Source organism: Bombus impatiens, unplaced genomic scaffold (genome assembly GCF_000188095.3).
Source record: "Bombus impatiens unplaced genomic scaffold, BIMP_2.2 scf_0217, whole genome shotgun sequence".
Taxonomy (NCBI): Eukaryota; Metazoa; Arthropoda; class Insecta; order Hymenoptera; family Apidae; genus Bombus; species Bombus impatiens.
The window spans coordinates 1,087,579-1,103,758 of NT_176636.1; the positions used below are offsets into that span (position 1 = coordinate 1,087,579).

Genomic DNA, 16,180 nt, shown 5'->3' on the forward strand with positions numbered 1-16,180 from the left:
TGCCCCTGACGCCGACGCCGACGCCGACGCCGACGCCGACGCCGATGCCGACGTGGCGAATATGGGCCACACGGGTGGTGCAGCATGCGCTGCACTTCCTCAACTTTGTATCTGTCCACGTGTACGTGCACCCGTGTGTGTCTCTGTAGATCCGAGGACCAGATAAGTTTCGAAAATCATCACTAGACTATGGATTTTTACGCATTTACGGGAAATTTGAAATTGCACGCAATACACGTAATATGCAGAAACATATAAAATATCAAAATTGCTATACGCCTTACAGTATTTAGTAAATTAAGTAATTTCCTATCGAAATTTAATTTTTCAAAATTATTCTCATAAAACTGTGAACTCGCATTAATATCCGCAGTTTAATCAACATAGTATGTGGAGTTGCGAAAAAGTAAAAAAAAAAGTGGAAGAAATGCAGATCTGATTAATTATAGAGTAATATTTCTTTTTAAATGGTACAGTTATTTATTGAAATTAGATATTTGATAGATAACAAATTAAATCATTGGAAACTACTTCTTGTCCTTTTAATTTGTTCTCTTGTTAATCTTTATTTGTTATAAATTTATTATAAACGTTCAAAATTATAATCTCTTGTTTTTGTATAATGCTAGCTAATCATCAAAAATCTAAAAAAAATCTACCATACAAAGGACCTGCATAATATTTTCCATTAAGGTCCTTTTCTTTGCTTAACCTCATAGACCAAATTGAATATGACTGCAGAAGTATCATCACTTCGTTTGCATCTTTGCTTTATGATAGACTTCTAATGGACCCGTACACCAGTTTGTTACAAACAAAGACATTAAGCGTGTAAAAATTAAATCAGCGTATCTTTAGGTAAATTTATCGTTTAATACGATACCGATCAATCACGGTACGTTTACTTGTTTGATAAAAGAAAATCGTTCATAGTGGCCATCCTCTAATTATTTTGAACAGTGTACTGTGCGTTGCCAAAAGTCTAATAATGCAGACTTCTGGAACATTCAAAGACAGTTTCAGCAAAAGTGAAGTTTCTGAAAGGATTTAGAGTTGAGTTAGGAATAAGTAGGAGATATAAAGAGATTTGTAAAGTATCTTCAACTCTTGAAATTGTAATTTTAACTCCTTTTGCATTTATAGACAATTAGGTCTATAAGTATAGGCAAAGCAAAAGACCTTAATGGAAAAGGTTTTTATAGGTAAGATTTAAGCAAGAAAGTCTTTTACTTTGAAAATGATTATTCACATTCTAAGATGTTTTCGTTCGATGATAGTGTTATTTTTATAATTTAATATAGGGATCCTCAGTTTCAGATGGTTTGCATCAACAAAGTTAGATCAGGAAATTATAATCTGAATATAACTCGTGATTCATCGTATAACCGTGAATATGTACCATGATTTGGAACATGTTTTATGGTCTAACCTGCTTAATCTCTAGGAAAAGTACGCTAAATCAGTTAAGAAAATATAAATAGGAATCACGATATTCAGTATGTTTTTAAAGGATCCAACGATTAAAGATTAAAAATCACGATTATTGATAAATTTCTCAAAATTAATAATCTTAGAATAAGTATACCTTTTAAGTTAGAAGCCAGTTGTGTCTGTGCATTGTTAGATGTATCTACTGTATATTTAAGTCAAGTACCTAACATGTATTTAAGCTAGTCTTTAAGCTACAAGTCTATAGTACAACCTTATTACATTGATCAGAAAATTATACTGTTGTAATACAGCATGTTATATGACGTGAAAATATTGTTTTTACAATTTCGAAACTTTGCATTTTATGTCAATATTAAAAACTTAAAAAAAAATACATTTTTAATCTAATGATTATATCGATAAAGAATCCCAAGATAGCAATATTATCGATTAATTAATTTTAAATGATTAATTGCTTAAACAAAGCAAGTGATTTTTAAATGAGTCCAATTTGTCTATGTATCGATTGATTTGATTAACGACGCTTTCTTAAACATTACATAAATCATTAATGCTATTTTTGTTAGTAACAAAAGACAAAGGATTAATTTTTAATTAACTCGCCTGCACCTAAAATTATTCTTATCCTAATTTTGAAACCAAACCTAAGATGTTCCACTTGAATTTGTTTATGAAATTAGAAAAAAGGCTGTTTCAAAGAAATCATAAGACACTTCTGGAATAGAAAAGGAAATCACTTTTACTTTTTTAAATAAGATAAATATATTTCCTTTATGGATCGTAAATAATTCTTTCGGCTGTAAATATTTGAATATCAATAGTAGTCGGTTTTACTATTAAAGAAATTGCTCCTTTATTTAACCTGTAGACTATCCAACGAGATATACGCATTCTACAATTGCCGATTTTTCCAATAACTTCTTTTTTTAACTTTTCCAATAACTTCTTTTTTAACTTTTCCAATAACAAGTAGTTTTATGTATCTATTAATTTTTACCAATTGCAATTCCTATTTATTTATATTACTTTCTTTATATTATGGAGACGACTGATGTTGAAAACAATTATCGGTAATTTTTCTTATATTATGGCAACCATTATTATTAAAAAAAATTCTCTTCAACGTCTTTTTTTAATCGTAGAAATAATTATTATTTACAAAAATTCTAATTAGTATCTTTTTAATTATAAAAATCAATGATTTTACAACAATGTCCTTTTTATCATCTTTTCCTTGAATTATGCAAGTAACATTTTATTTAAAAAAATCCTGTTCTGCTCAATTATGGGAATATTACAGCTAAATATCACAGTGACTTCATTCAATAATGGTTTCCGTGTACAACGTAATTTAAAGATCGATGCAAGATGATTTACGGAAGCGGTAAATAATTTTTTGTTCCCTCGACGTGAGTTTCATAATAAATTGCCTGAAACGATGCTTATCTAGTTTGCCGCACTTGTAACGAGGGACACACCGCGCTGGGAGAATAATTCGCTATTCCAATGACATTAAGAGTGATTGCAACACGCCACTTGCTAGCTCACGAGTGTCTCACGGTGAATATCTTCTAACTTCTCCTTCAAAAAGAAATCTACATAGTGACATCAACTCTTCAGTGTGGAATTACCTATGACGTGCAACCGATCAAAGAAAGCAAATAAATTTGCAAAAGAAAAAATTTCTGAAACCTCTGTCTTAATTAAAAAATGAAAGAGAAAAGAATATGGAAGTACTTAATAGTATACAATTTCAATCGAAGAACACAAAAGAATTTTTAAACAGTTTCTACAGCTACGCTCACAGTTGAAGAATCAAAGAGAAAGAAAATATCAAGGTGTTCGTCATTAGTGGAAAATTACATAGGGTAGATACTGTTATTAAGAAATATAAAGAAGCTATAATTGTAATTGAAAGATTAAAGGAAAGATCAAAGTATAGATTTCAGTGTTTCCTATAGCGTACAATCTCAATGAAGGAAACTATATATAAACAGAATGCCTTGAAAATACCTAGAACTACGTTTATAATTAAGATACCACAGAGAATATATTAAACTTCATCACAACATCGCAATCCCAACCAAAAACATAAAAGCCAGAAGATCTAAAAATTATTACTGAAGAAAAAATAGAAAGTGTCTAGACTTCACTTAGAAACAACTAACGAAATTTTTGGATGGAAATAGTCCAAGTATTCGTATGTAAATTAGAAATCTAGATACTTTGGGATATTTAATATCTTACACATATTCAAAATGAATTTACGTATTTTGTGATTTAGAGAAATCTAAATATTTTTAGATCTCTAAATATCTCCATTAAAGATAATATATAAATTTTAAAAAAGTATCTACAATTTACAGAAAATCTCAAGAAACGAAAACTTTATTGTAATTTGCGGTTGAGATCATTGTAAGGTATTGGATTTTAAAAGATCAATCCTGGACCAAGGTTCCTTGGAACCTCTTCTCAGTTTGCTTGGTCTATTTTCAGCTAATATATTTTTCTTGTTCATCACTGGTCAAACACGGAAAGTATTAAGGTGGACCGGTTCTAGTGGACCACCATATGTGCACGGGTAACGCACACATTATGTAAGACCCTTCCGTAGCTCTTCTATCCAGTTGTATAACTTCCTTCGGTTACGTTTTCTCACTAGAACTCAATTCCCGTGCTTGTATGCGGATCGTCGCACTTTTGCGCAGAAGATCAATGGAACCGGACAAATACTTTACGTCGCGTCGTCCGGTAAAAACTATCTTTATCTACGTTTCTCATGAACGCATGTAAAGACAGTTCCTTTCGCCGTTAAAGTTAAAAGCCATGTTTGCCTTTGTTATCGTACGATGCACAGGATGTACCGGAAATTTTTCAGATATTCCTCGAGAGATAGATTTAAGCCCTGTATAGGATGTCACGTGACTTGGAAATCACATTTGTATATACCAGTGTTCGTACATTTTTAAGCTTCTGTTTTATTTCATTACGTTGTTATCGTATCTTATTAATATTTTGTTATGTCGCTAGAAATTGGTTTATCCATGAAGATTATTAGCTTATCAAATTTAAATTAAATTAGAAAACTGTAATTACGCACAATATGAACAAATTAAAGAACAGAAACAATGAGTATCGAAGATCAAGTATTAGATATATAGCACAGTGATTCGAATTTTAATGGTGGCTTAAGATTAAAATTGTAAAAGGCATTTAATTATTAAATTGATCAAGTATACAGTGGAATAAATACTCAATTATTAAAATTAAAATTTTAATACACATTAAAATTAGAATGGTAGAAAATCTATATTCAAATCGTAAAAAATATTTGATCAATCAAATTGAGCAGAATAATCAAAATCACTCTAATTAAAATTTTTACGCAGATTAAGATTCAAATGGTAAAAGGTTTCTGTTCAAACCATAAAAAATATCACACTAAAAAGCTATTAAATTATTAAGTTGACTAGATATAATTAAATAAAACGTAATATGTAATTAATTTTAATGCAAATTATTAAAATTAAAATGATAAAACGTCTCTATCTTCGACTTATAAAAACTGAAAAAATTCTATATCAAAGTAAAGACTACAGAAGGTATCATCTAAAATCAACTGCCATGTAGCACTAGTAAGAAGTGGTGACAAATGAAACTATCGATTTTTATTTCCCGTCGGCGGATATTCTCGAACGGTTAGAAAAACGTCAAATAAAACGACAATCATCTGTATCGGCGATAGATCGATTTATGTCGGTAGAGTAATTGTCGAGATTGAGGGGTAACTGTAACCACCCTTTGCATGCTTAAAGGGGTGGTATCGGACGACTGTAGGCAGAACTGCATTTGTGTGCCGCATTGCGCTCCTGGAAGTCTGCCAATCTACTACGTTGACTTTGCTTTACGTAAGGAGACCGCTTTTCGATGTAACCTCTCCACCGTGGGGTAAAAAACAAAGGCAACGATCTTTTCTTGGAACATGTTGCACTTAGGTCACCCTACATTTGCGCAGTACCGCAAGAAAAGGATTCTTCCTTCTAACCGTGAGAAGAAGTCACGATGCATGACATCGTCACAATGGATACGATAAGACAATACTTTTTTTCTTACACACCGTGAACCTAAATTCCTGGTACAGGTGAAGTCTGGAAGATTCTGTGGCTCGAAATAAGACACCAAATATAACTTATACACCCATGAGCCTAAATTCGTGGTACAAATGAAGTCAGGACGATTCTGTGAATCAAAATAAGATATCAAATAAAGTTTATACATCGTGAGCCTAACTTTGTGGTACAAATGAGAAGGATTTACTTGAGATTGAAATCAAGAGAAAAATTAAGAGTAATAAAATTACATTGAAGGTTTCATTTCTTAGAAAGTCAAGTTTGAAAAGTTCTCAATTATATACGTGATATTTCTGTTCACAAGTATCAGGATACCTACTGATTGTTGGTTTTGCACAGATCATGGTGGACCCAGGCTTGTGGTTATACAAAATAAGACTGCAGACTACGTACTTGTACAAAATAGAAATCTTATGTATATGACAATAAGCTGATGAAATTATTTGCAAAAATTTCTAGAATCTTAAAATAGTGAATTAACGATTATAATAATACGAGGACCCCTATGTAATGTTTCGATCAAAATTTATTGAAAAAATTGGAGATAAATTGAACAGCCCGAAGTTTAAACATTAAAATTGTCCGATTTTATGATGACAAAGAAAATGTATATATGTATGTACTTCGTTATATACAATTGGTGAAATTTTTTATTACAATATCGAACATATAATATTGAATGAATTAGAAGGGCGAAAAAAGATGTGGTAAAGCGAGAGAGTAAACAACGCATTGGCCTTTCTCTTCCCACCGCATCATGCGAATAGAATAACGGATTATATAACTATAAAACGCTTAAGGATATATCTTAGTAACATGAGAAAAGTGGATAAATACACCTAATCTCCTTACGAAATCATTTGTTTTTTTGATATAGATAAAAAAGTGCGCATTAGCAAAAATTAATTAAAACGGCCTAATGTACATGACTGAAGGGATATGAGTATAATGGACACAGTACATTGGCTTGTGTATAGTCATTAGTCAGGCGTAATCGCACGTTGAATAGATTATAAAGACTTCACTGTTTGAGGAAGCCAAAGTGTCACCTACACTAGAGAGGAATTTTATACACCTTTTTATGTGTATAAACATTATGTGTATAAACATTATTGAAGTAAATATGTCTTATTGAAATGTACAACGAATTATTATAATAGCTACTAGTAAAGTAAAAGATGAATATGGAAACGTCCAAATTTTTTGGACCAATCAATGACGAAGTACTGGACGATATTTCGTCAAAGACAAACAAATCCGAATTACTTTAAATAATAATGCACATCTAATCTCATAAAGTATTGTAAATGTAATTTTTCAATAACACCATCTGTCTCATCTAACTTTTAAGGTTATTTCAAACAACTCAAATGAAAGAACTATTCTTTTAAAAAAAGGGAAGGAACTAGAACAATCTTTCAGTGTTTCGAACAAAGGGATAGTTTTCGGCCGCGTTTCTAACGAGAACGAGTCTTCTATAGCTCTTCTAAAGTAATTGTTCCTTAGAAAGTGATCCGCCTAATTTTCCGGTGTGGTCCAAATGCCGAACGAGCGCGCGCGCGTGCACAGAAAGCCTTCCGCTAAGAACAAAAGAAATCCTTGGCCAGTGTCAGATAAAAGATCGTCACTCACCTCCAACAAAAGCCCTTGCTGCGCACTGTTACCGGCATCCTGGTTCGATAGAGCAAACACCAACAACATCAAGATACCAGCAGCCAGCATCGTTCGCCTAATCGTCGCGAACGCATATCGTCGTAGTGTCATCTTCTCACGATGTACGATCTTTCTTCGATACTCATAACGAACTGAAAAACAAAACCGAATAGATTTCTATTGTATTCTCACTAATCGATACGATCAATAAAAAAGATAAACAATACCTTGACGGGGAATAAATAATGATTAGACTGTGGATTTTTATGCGTTTATAGGACATTTGAAACTACAAAATTGCACACAATGCACATAATACGAAAACATATATAAAATATCCAAAGTATGGTGTTTTCTATAATGCTTGGTAGATAAAACAATTTTCTATCAAAGTTCTATTCTTTCAATAATATTCTTAAAAGGTATGAATTTACACAAAAATGTACTGTTATGGGGTTAATAGATTTTTCTAGAAAAAATTGAATTAATCAAATATACGATGTTTTATAGAAATTTAACATGTTGTGTGTATTAGAATTATCAATATTTACAGCGTTATTATAGTTAGGCTTACTTTTGGCTAGGTATGACAGGTGAATATTGAGGTTAGATAACAATGGCAGATGGTTTGTCATTCATGCAGCATCACTCGTGGTTTATGAGAGATTATAACAAAAATTGAAGATTCTTTTTGTGTTTATTTTGTAAAAGATCTATGTTTCAGAAACCTATGTCGCGTACCCTGAATTATTGATAACAAACTTAATTGCATCCTTTTTTCTCTAAAATGTTTTAAATAAACTTCCTAAAATAATGGAATTGGTCCTATATTTGTTAATGACGCTATAAATACTTAGCCATTAGAAATTTGAATTATTCCATTACAAACATGAATTATGCGCAATATAATGGAAAAAATACAAATAAGTAATGTTTCGTAAAGAGTTTATTGGGATACAATGTATGTATGTACATCATGTAATCACCAGTCATCAATAGTCACGTGTTTGTTTCGTAAGGATGCATGTTACGAACCTGTTAGAAACCTTAAAGTGTAACAATAGTATAAAATTACATTTTATTTGAAGTTAGAACTAAGATGAAAATATCTTTACCATGTACAAAATGCTATGTGGTTTATGTTGTTTACTAATTGAAAACTAGTTAACAGTACCTATACTAATCATAGTACAAGAAGCAATTTACATATGTCTTATCGATTTGCACTTTTTAACTCGATAACAATACTCTAATCATACATAAGTAACATTATCGTAATATCGATACTATAATTCCTTGTATATTAACGATATACATACAATATTGATTCTTTCATGGAATCATCAAACGAGTATCTATTGCATTTGGTATACACTGTTCGATATGAAACGATATTTCGTAGATTAATATCGATCGGTCTTTACTTTAAAAAATTGGTCATTACTATATAATATTATTAGAAAAAATATATATATATATGTTTGCTCATTCAACCAAGTACCAAGGCCATTGCAGAATAATACGTGCAATACTTATAAAGTGGAACGTCAGATTCAAGGATCGATGGCGCTCTATCGAAAAGTTTGCATGGAAACGCGAAATGCACACGCGCGCATAATCCAACGTTTCTTTTTATCAATTTAATTTTACATCTTTTTTTATAAATTTATCTGTCAAATGAGTGTCAGACACACCTTCGGTAAAATCATTACAGTAATTATCGTTACATCTTGTCATTAAGGATTTTTTATTTGCTAATTATCGTTCATATGTTATTAATTATATATCTAATCGCTAAACAAGTCACATCTGAGAAAAAAGCGACAAGCAATTACAAATTACAAAAAAAAAAACAAAATAATGTCCTTTGTATATTTTTTTATTTATTCAAAATTTGGATAAATAGTTTTAGTCCAATTTTGAACTTTGGTATTCTATTATAGTAAAGTATTACATGATAACTTGCAAATATTTTCGAAATTATAATACCCAGAAATCAGAATTACGTATATAGATGTATGACTACTTTACTAAAATCATTTTTCATTTATCCAAACTTTTCCACTTTTTACTTAAACTAATTTTTAAAATAAACAGTAAATATGGCAATTCTTTTTTATCAAAGAATTATTTTTCAAATTCTGTTCCACAGAGTGATCAGATAATATCAAATGTCAAAATGGATGAAAGACGCGAGCAATGAACTTTTTAAGTAGCAATGCAGTCGATGCATACGTTTCCTAGGTCAATGGGTCACAGGACATCCCTTCTTTTTCGTGACCTAACTCATTCCTTTACACAAATAATCGTATATTTTGCCCCCTTTCGATACATTTTTATATTTATTTGCTCTAATACGTACTTGGCGTGGACATATATGCCCCGATATCAAGATTCAACGATGCATCTATCGTACCCCCTGCAAGAAATCCAACCTTCACCTCTTCGATTCTTCCACTGGATTCGATCCTTTGTGTATACCTGGTCGAAACTGACCGCGAGTCGAAATACAATTAATATACTTTTAGAGATGCCAAACACGTGACAAAACTGACTGATTGAACGAAAACTATAGACACCACATGATCACGGCGGCATCCTGCAGATTACTGAAGACTGAAGAGACATACACTGTTCCGTATACTTCCATACATGCGTCGTCTGCTACTAACTGAGCCGTACTCGCTTCCTGATTGGCCGACGTTTTCGCGGGTCGATTTACTTCATGATCACCTCTGCGTATGCGCACCACATTGAAACTGTCTTCGTTACCCTTTGCGACACTATACAGACTCCCTTTAATTATCTATCTATCCTCCTTCGAATATTGCTTTCATTATCGAGCAATATTAAATAGCAAATAGCTATGCAAACGTTTCCGTTTGACCCTCTATATATCGAAGCTACTTTAAAGTAACACTTTCGCTAGAATACTGCTATCAACCAAATATGCTTAGAACCCTGATAGAATTTATAAGTAACACTTCTATAAAGTTCTTTCAAGTGTCATAAAATAATGTCAACGCCTAGACAGGCGTGTTATTTGAATAGGTTGGATGTATCTGTAATGAAGATAGTAGTAGAAAATAAATATGAGATAGGATGGGAATCTTAACAATAATGAAATGAAAAATTGTAATCCTTTTTTCATTATTCTATTTCTTACATTATAAAAGCATATACACAGTTCATATTACAGAATGATACGAGTTAAGAAATAATAAATACTAAAAGAAGGAAATTTTACTATCTCGATTACATATTCCATGTCAGTTTGTACACTCCATATTTCTAATTTCGTATAAATATCGATAAAACAGTATTATAATGTTATCTACATTACTTGGTAACTAGCCATTGTCCACTACTTAGTGGAAGTGAGCATTACAGTAGAACTCCACTTATCTAAATTCATTGGGGACAAGTGTGAAATAATTAATATAAGAAGTGATATGAATAGAATATGAAAATTTCCAACAAATGGAATTTTACTGTATATTACCTCTCTAATTTGGCTTCTTGAGATATTCAACTTCTTTTCAGGAAAATAAGAAATCCCCAGGTTTACATGTCTCTCGCAGAGGACGACGATCTTTGTGGTATGTCGATGATTTGGAATTTGGAGAACGAAACATTTGGATGCCCAATCAATGAGATTCTGCCATCTAGCAAAGTCGTTGCTACCGTCGTTCTCGATTTACCAAAATTCGATAAAAAACACTTCTGTGAGGTGTATGGTACAATCGCCTACGAAGTCGAAGAAACAGAATATCAAGTTCCAGTATCTATTATCCGTCTTACAATCGAAGACACTATCGACGATAGTTACCAAGTCAAATTTCTAACCGCTGGAAACCATGTTAGCGCAATAGGAACGAATGATATCGTGCCAATGATTTTAGCATTAAGAAGTACATCGGTGGAAAAAAATATAAATGCACAAATAAAAGGAGTTCCTGAAAGAAATAAAGAATTTCTGAAGTTCTTGAAAGAAAAGTCTTTTCAAGAAATCTATACAAATACTTATATTGTACAGACAACTGGATGCCTGATGCACTGTTTGATTGAAGTATTGCCTAACACCAAAACACAGGAAAAATTAAGAATTTCTGCAAGGTGAAGATAATGTTCTTTTGAGAATGTTATATTTCAAAAATAATTAAAATAAGATTTAATAAATGATTAAATAATTTTGTAATGTTCCTAGCAAAGCTACGTTTCATGAGGTTCAACATATTACATATATCGATTAGTTTTAACGTACATTATGAAAATACTAAAATTATTTTGCGGTAAGTTATTATTCTTGAAATATTTCATTGTGAAAATCAGACATTGAAAACGAACAATGAGCATTTTTGGAGAATGATTTTGGAGATTTTTTATATAATCTTCCTTCGGTTAAAATACAATAAAGAACATAAAAATAATTTCAATAAAAATGTATAAATAAAATAAAAATCGATTGAATTTAATAAATTTCGTTTCAGATTGTTGACAAAAGTTAATTTTCAACAAATCAATTTTTTCAGAATTTTTACTGGAAATTAATTATTAAGGGTATTTTTCCTAATAATAATATATAAATTCTTTGATAATATGTCATCCTTCATAATTAAGTATAAACATATAAATTAATTCCAAAATCCTTTCGTCGCTTAGTTTTCAATACAAACAGGTCTCCGCAGAAAAATTTTCGTGTGTATTTCTGTATCGTAAGCATTAACGTAATAATTAAATTAAGTATTGATATAACATATACTGTATTTCATGAAATGTGGCTTTGTTACAAATAGAAATATATCCAACTTTTTAAAATTTTTATTATTAATTTCTTAGCTATTTTCATTTACCTCAAGAGTTATATATACATGTATTTATAGATCTAGCCACCAAATGAATATAATATTACGGCTTGTAAAAGAATATTTTCCGGATATCGTGATTGAAGAAGATGTTAATCCCATTCGTGCTGCGATGGCCCTTATGGAGGAATTAAAATTATATCTCCAGGACACGAGCACCGCCACGCGACAAATGGCGAGAATAAAAACTGACCTACTTATCCCGTGAACATGGTAAAACAGATTTTGTTCATTAACGGGGGAATAGATTTGACGTACATGTACATACCAATTATACTAAAAAATGAGATCCTTAACCTCAAATAAATGAGTAAACAAATATATACTGTGTTTAAAAAATCTAATTGATTCATTAACATATGTAATTAATTCAAAAATTTTTATTATTGCACGTTGCATTTTTATAAGAAAGAATCTTGTAAAATACATGACACCGTGATATATATACTTAAAGGACACGTATGACAATTTAAAATATTACATATAATATTTATCGAATGTTTTTATATGAAATTGAACAGTACAAATCGTAGGAAATGCCACAACAATCATCTATTGATATAACTGTAGTGGATTGTTATGCCCGCACCAGCATGAGCATATGACCCTAAGCTGTAGGAATTAAAGTTATATTTTCAGGATGCGAGCACCGCCACGTAACAAATGGCGAGAATAGGAACTGACTTCCTATCCTTATCTCACGAGCACGGTAAAACAGATATTGTTCATTAACAGGAGAATAGATTGAATGTATATAGTATATGTACATACATGCACATAGTACATACTTACTGTCAACGTTAAAATTCATTTGGAATTTCTCGAATAGAAAAGGGGGTTATAGCGAATGAAATTTTCTATCGTTCTCTTCTATTAAATTTTATATTTTATATTTTTTATATTTATGTATAATTTGTATATAAATCTTGTACGCGATTGTTCACTGTATAAGATTCCCATATGAAATCATTATTTATTTGAGAGTTCAAATCGAATTGTATAATATCGAAGAATTTCGAATTATTATCATCTCACTCCTAGCTCTTGCTCCTAGACAATAATATCAGGATAGTATGGCATAGGTAGTAGCATCGTAACTATCGAGATCCCGCCGAAAACCGGTTTACTCACTACTACTTTTACCTAACTGCAATTGCACAAGTGTAATGTTGATATAAAACTATGTTATATCGTGTACGAATAATTTTCATGAAAATCTCAACTGTGCGATTTATTATAGATATATTAAGGTTTATATACTTGTTGTCATTCATCTAACATATTTCGTTTTTTATGTAAATGTGACTAAACATATCTATATATAAATACATATGGAGATGAGTCTCAAATTCGAAGCTTTTCGGTGCTATGAAAATCTGAGTTGCCTCAAACATGATCTAATACTTAAAATTCTTGAAAGTTTTTAAAAATTTCAAGTTTCTAAAGTTTCGGTAAGTTTTGAAAAGCCTCGAAAGAGCTTGAAAAGTTTTGGAAGTCTTAGAATCTTTCGAAAGCTTGATGCATATGCAATATTTTATATAAAATTTATTATATAAATATATAAATTAGAATATAATATAAAAGATTATATACATAAAATATTGAAGATACTGGTACTGAGTACAATAATAAATATACATGATATTGAAGATACAATATTTTCAAGACTTATCGAAAATTAAAAAATCTGAAAGATTCATCAAAACTCAAAATTTAATATTTATCAAGACTTATAAAAGTTTTAAGTATCGAATCATATTAGAAGTGATTCGAATTTTCCGCCACGTATATATACATAGTTAGAATTTAGAGCGCTATGTATAAGTATCTACTGCCATCATCTGTTCCGTGGGATTATGTTATGTCGTGTGTAGCAGCAGGGATTCATATATCATAGTAAAGAAAGTACCGTGTTCGTAATTTGCGAACAACAAATGGCTAACGCATTAGATGCTGTCGATTGGGAAGGTAGAGTTCATCTGATGAAAATATTGCTCTCGTTCTTTATTTTTTTACGGTCTTGTCATGGCTTCTTGTATTCCAAAAAGCCTTGCAACAAGTAATATAACGGCTTGTTTTGACATATGTCATTCTTCTATTAATTTCATTTTTTTCGTTGCATCTAACAAAGAAATATGAGATTATTTTATACAATCTTATTCAAATCTAATAGAAGTGAAACATTTTTGCTTCCAGAAGTTATATTACAAATATTTCACTTTTGTTACATCAAAGCTCACTTGAAACATAAAGAGTTCAATTTAAAAGATCTCATTATTTATACGTATTATTATAAGATAATAATTGATTTTACATGGTAGGTTCATGAAATAAAATTACTTTATAATAAATAATTCTATGATAATTCGCGTACAAATTTTGTTGTTACTATTCTTAACCTTACCGTGAAAACTAGTTAGTCATCTTTTTTAACGGATGATATATAAATTAATTTCTACTAATACTTTTACCAAAAAAGTTTGTTTTTTAAATTAACTACGACATATATATATATATAATTTATATTTAAATATAATGCTTTACCTATTAATTATTTATATATTTTTATTAATATTAATGTATAATTTACTAAAATCTGTATTTTTATTAACTTCATATTTAATTTTAGATCTTAGAAGGCAAGCAAGACACCTGGAAAATGAGATTGATGCAAAACTGGTAGCATTCAGTAAGCTTGGTGTCAATAGTGGATCCAAGCTTGTTAATGGAGATGAAGAACCTCTTTTAGATGAAGAACATGTCTTTGATAATATGGCCTCTGAAATAGAAGCATTATTGGCTAAGGTACGTTTAAAATATCAATATTACATTTCAAAAATTTAAATTAAATAGTTTTTGTTTGTTACAGTTGTTTTCTATAAATGAGAGAATGAGCAAATTACAACCAAACGGTGCTGCAATGTTGCATACAATGCAACGCCACAAAGACATATTGAAAGATTATAAATTGGAATTCAACAAAATTAGAAATAATTTTGATGCAAGAAGGGATAGAGAAGATTTATTAGGTAGTGTCCGTAAAGAAATCGAGTACGTATACCTATTACTTTATTACTTTAAATTATATTTCCTTTTAAATATTTGATTAAGAGTTTATAAATCTTCTATGGAACAGTAACTACAAAAGTGTAACTGGACTAAATCGTCGGGAAATGTATATGAAAGAAAATCAACACATTCACAAGTAAGTATTGTTTGCTATACTGTTCGTTTTATTTTGATTTATGCTGAGTTATACATAGTATAAAGTGCCCTGTTTGTTACATTTTTTTGCCAATATAAAATCAGATAATTTTTTTTCAGTTCTGATCATTTGCTTAATGATCAAATAAGCATAGCAATGGAAACGCGAGATCATCTGATGACTCAAAGGCAAACGTTCAAACGTATACAGACCAGGCTAAATGACATTTCAAATCGATTTCCAGCAGTAAATAGTCTAGTGCAAAGGATAAATTTACGTAAAAGACGCGATTCACTTATAGTCGGCCTTATTATCGGATTTTGCACGTTTCTCATGCTGCTCTATGCTTTTCACTAAATAATATCCAATACCAAAGTACTTCCACCCGTTAGTGATACATCAATGGGAATGCATATATGTAGATGAGGTATTTGGTGATGTATTTACGATATATAAACGGATAGAGAACTGAAATTGAAGAATGCGTGATTGTGCGTGATGTGAACATGCGTAAGTGAACTCTGAATGGTCGAATGAATGTTTTTTCGTTCTTGCGAGTTAAGAAAGTAAAAGAAAAGAAAGAAGAAAATGTTGAACTGTTGTACAGTTTTTTTATACGTAACATAAGTCGTGGGTGATACTATGTAAAAAGATTAAGTCCACGATCAATATGTTAATTTAATAAACATTAAAACAAATGGTGAAGATTTCATGTATTTACAGAATCATTTGTATTTTTTGTTTCAATTTCCTATATACACGACTATACAAGTGTTATTTTGGACACATCTTTGCTTTATGCCTTTGAGTAAAGACTGTAAAATACCATGCATGTATAAAAAATCAAATCTTCAAAATTTTGCTACTGTTCTGTT

The 16,180-nt window shown here is 30.7% G+C and overlaps 3 protein-coding genes across 4 annotated transcripts in view; 2 read left to right on the forward strand and 1 right to left on the reverse strand.

Annotated features, from left to right (window-relative positions):
- Positions 1 to 9,883, reverse strand: part of LOC100745696 (carbohydrate sulfotransferase 11) — a 17,630-nt gene extending 7,747 nt beyond the window's left edge. Inside the window, exons 1-2 of the mRNA XM_003487982.4 lie at positions 9,598 to 9,883; positions 7,215 to 7,387 (exon numbers count right to left, since the gene is read on the reverse strand). Of these exons, the coding sequence (XP_003488030.1) occupies positions 7,215 to 7,387; positions 9,598 to 9,610 (186 nt within the window). The 5' untranslated portion in view covers positions 9,611 to 9,883. The remainder of the gene's footprint in view (positions 1 to 7,214; positions 7,388 to 9,597) is intronic.
- The window catches only part of LOC100746534, a 21,877-nt gene extending 9,454 nt beyond the window's left edge, over positions 1 to 12,423 (forward strand). The window contains exons 3-4 of the mRNA XM_003487989.4: positions 10,779 to 11,351; positions 12,119 to 12,423. Of these exons, the coding sequence (XP_003488037.1) occupies positions 10,779 to 11,351; positions 12,119 to 12,308 (763 nt within the window). The 3' untranslated portion in view covers positions 12,309 to 12,423. The remainder of the gene's footprint in view (positions 1 to 10,778; positions 11,352 to 12,118) is intronic.
- Positions 12,424 to 13,911: 1,488 nt separating this feature from the next.
- On the forward strand, positions 13,912 to 16,133 carry LOC100746415 (Golgi SNAP receptor complex member 1). 2 transcript variants are annotated; one of them, XM_003487988.4, is made up of 5 exons: positions 13,912 to 14,068; positions 14,730 to 14,905; positions 14,970 to 15,151; positions 15,237 to 15,305; positions 15,425 to 16,133. In XM_003487988.4, exons 1-5 carry the CDS (start codon positions 14,035 to 14,037, stop codon positions 15,660 to 15,662), a joined length of 699 nt encoding a protein of 232 aa, XP_003488036.1. In that variant the 5' UTR covers positions 13,912 to 14,034; the 3' UTR covers positions 15,663 to 16,133. The 2 variants fall into 2 exon arrangements, with proteins under 2 accessions (XP_003488036.1, XP_024222247.1); XM_024366479.2 differs by having other exon boundaries at positions 15,249 to 15,305; positions 15,425 to 16,030.
- The last annotated feature ends 47 nt before the right edge of the window (positions 16,134 to 16,180 follow it).

What these genes read in the sequence shown, in the direction of transcription:
- LOC100746415 (XM_003487988.4), top strand. Translation starts at nt 14,035, where the DNA reads ATGGCTAACGCATTAGATGCTGTCGATTGGGAAG. An exon ending in AGATGCTGTCGATTGGGAAG is followed by an intron (nt 14,069 to 14,729) that starts GTAGAGTTCATC and finishes ATTTAATTTTAG; the next exon opens with ATCTTAGAAGGCAAGCAAGA. An exon ending in TAGAAGCATTATTGGCTAAG is followed by an intron (nt 14,906 to 14,969) that starts GTACGTTTAAAA and finishes TGTTTGTTACAG; the next exon opens with TTGTTTTCTATAAATGAGAG.